This window comes from Dipodomys ordii, unplaced genomic scaffold (assembly GCF_000151885.1).
Source record: "Dipodomys ordii isolate 6190 unplaced genomic scaffold, Dord_2.0 Scaffold332, whole genome shotgun sequence".
In the NCBI taxonomy this organism is placed as follows: Eukaryota; Metazoa; Chordata; class Mammalia; order Rodentia; family Heteromyidae; genus Dipodomys; species Dipodomys ordii.
The window spans coordinates 53991-55679 of NW_012267548.1; the positions used below are offsets into that span (position 1 = coordinate 53991).

Here is a 1689-nt window from a genome sequence, read left to right on the forward strand (position 1 = left end):
GCTCTATACTATGTTAACAGAATTACGTATTTAAGAGAAATATGCATAATTGCACTCATTTCTTGTCTGTTCAAGAGTTCTTTACAGGTTTCTTCTGATAATAATTTGATTCATTTATGCATACTTGTAATCAGGGCCTATACTCTCCTTTACCTTTCTCACTCAAGGCTTTTTTTTACCACTTGAATCACCATTCCTTTTCTAGCTGTTCAACATCTTATTGGAAATAAGAGTCTCATACACTTACCTGACCAGGCTGATTTCAAACCTTTTCTCACATTTAAATTTCTAAAACATACCTGGCTAAGTAACTTACCATAGCTTTCTATAAACTAAATTTTTAGTTGACAATAAAAAATGTTTGGCAAAATATATTGTGTGCTTATTCTTTTGTTGAGGGCATGATGTTTAACAAAGAAAATGTAAGCCGGGCGCCAGTGGCTCATACCTAGCTACTCAGGAGGCTGAGACCTGAGAATCATGGTTCAAAGCCAACCCAGGCAGGAAAGTCTGAGAAACTTTTATCTCCAATAAAGCACCAGGAAACCAAAAGTGTTGCTGTAGCTCAAGTGGTAGAGTGCTAGCCTTGAGCTGAAGAGCTCAGGGACAGCCCTCAGGCCCAGAGTTCAATGCCCATGATTGACAAAAAAAAAAAAAGAAAGAAAATGTAATTAATTTTCAAATTCCTCAGTGAGTTAATCAAGATATAATCAAAATACTCATCACTTTCTATTGCATTTTTTACTTTCTTCCTTATCTATTTAAGAAATTTCATTAATAGACTTGAGCTTATATCATTGATTAAAATGCAGAATCCTCATTGTGTAATGTGAAATTATTGGGAGATTTCAGTGAATTTACATATTCTTTTATAGTCCTGCTAATTTTTCTGAGTTAGGATTTCAGTAAACTTATACAAAACTTTATCTCTTAAATGAAGAAATTCTTTATCTCTCCCTAGTTTTCCTCAATCCAAACAATTAATGCAAAAATTGTGTATTAGGATTACAGAGCCCATTCTCTCTCCCTGTTAATGACTAACTTCTGACAAGAGATGGTATTGCTAATTGCAATACAATAGATCATAGCTTTGAAATATATACTTAGTAATATTTTCCAGGCTATTCCAGGCAAAGTTATCTCCAGGAATCCTTATTATAATTAATCATTAGGACAAGTCTAAATTCTAACAGGAAATTAAATGTCTTATTGAGGAGAATGTTGATCTTAAAAGTTATATTTTATAAGCACAGAAAACATGGATCACACATATCTTTATTTCTCAGTACCCAGGCACAGGACAAGGGCTCAGTAAGCTAGATTCAGTATAAAAAGTGAGCATGAATATAGAGTGCCCAAGAGTGGTCAATCTGTAACTACAGCTTCACAGGTGAGCAGGCAAGCCAAATCTAATGAGATGAATCAAGGATAATATGCCACAGGGTATAATTGTTTTACAAAAACATGTAGGAGCCGGCTGGTGGCTCACGCCTGTAATCCTAGCTACTAAGAAGGCTAAGATCTGAGGATCGTGGTTCAAAGCCAGCCCGGGCAGGAGAGACCATGAGACTCCTATCTCCAATAAACCACCAGAAAACCGGAAGTGGCACTGTAGCTCAAGTGGTAGAGCGCTTGCCTTGAGCTGAAGAGCTGAGGGACAGCGCTCAGGCCCAGAGTTCAAGCCCCATG

At 36.8% G+C, this 1689-nt stretch overlaps 1 protein-coding gene across 1 annotated transcript in view; it reads left to right on the plus strand.

Annotated features, from left to right (window-relative positions):
- Window positions 1–1689, plus strand: part of LOC106001606 (vomeronasal type-2 receptor 116-like) — a 21718-nt gene that overhangs the window by 17668 nt on the left and 2361 nt on the right. Inside the window, 1 exon segment of the mRNA XM_013036652.1 lies at window positions 1082–1084. Within this exon segment, the coding sequence (XP_012892106.1) occupies window positions 1082–1084 (3 nt within the window).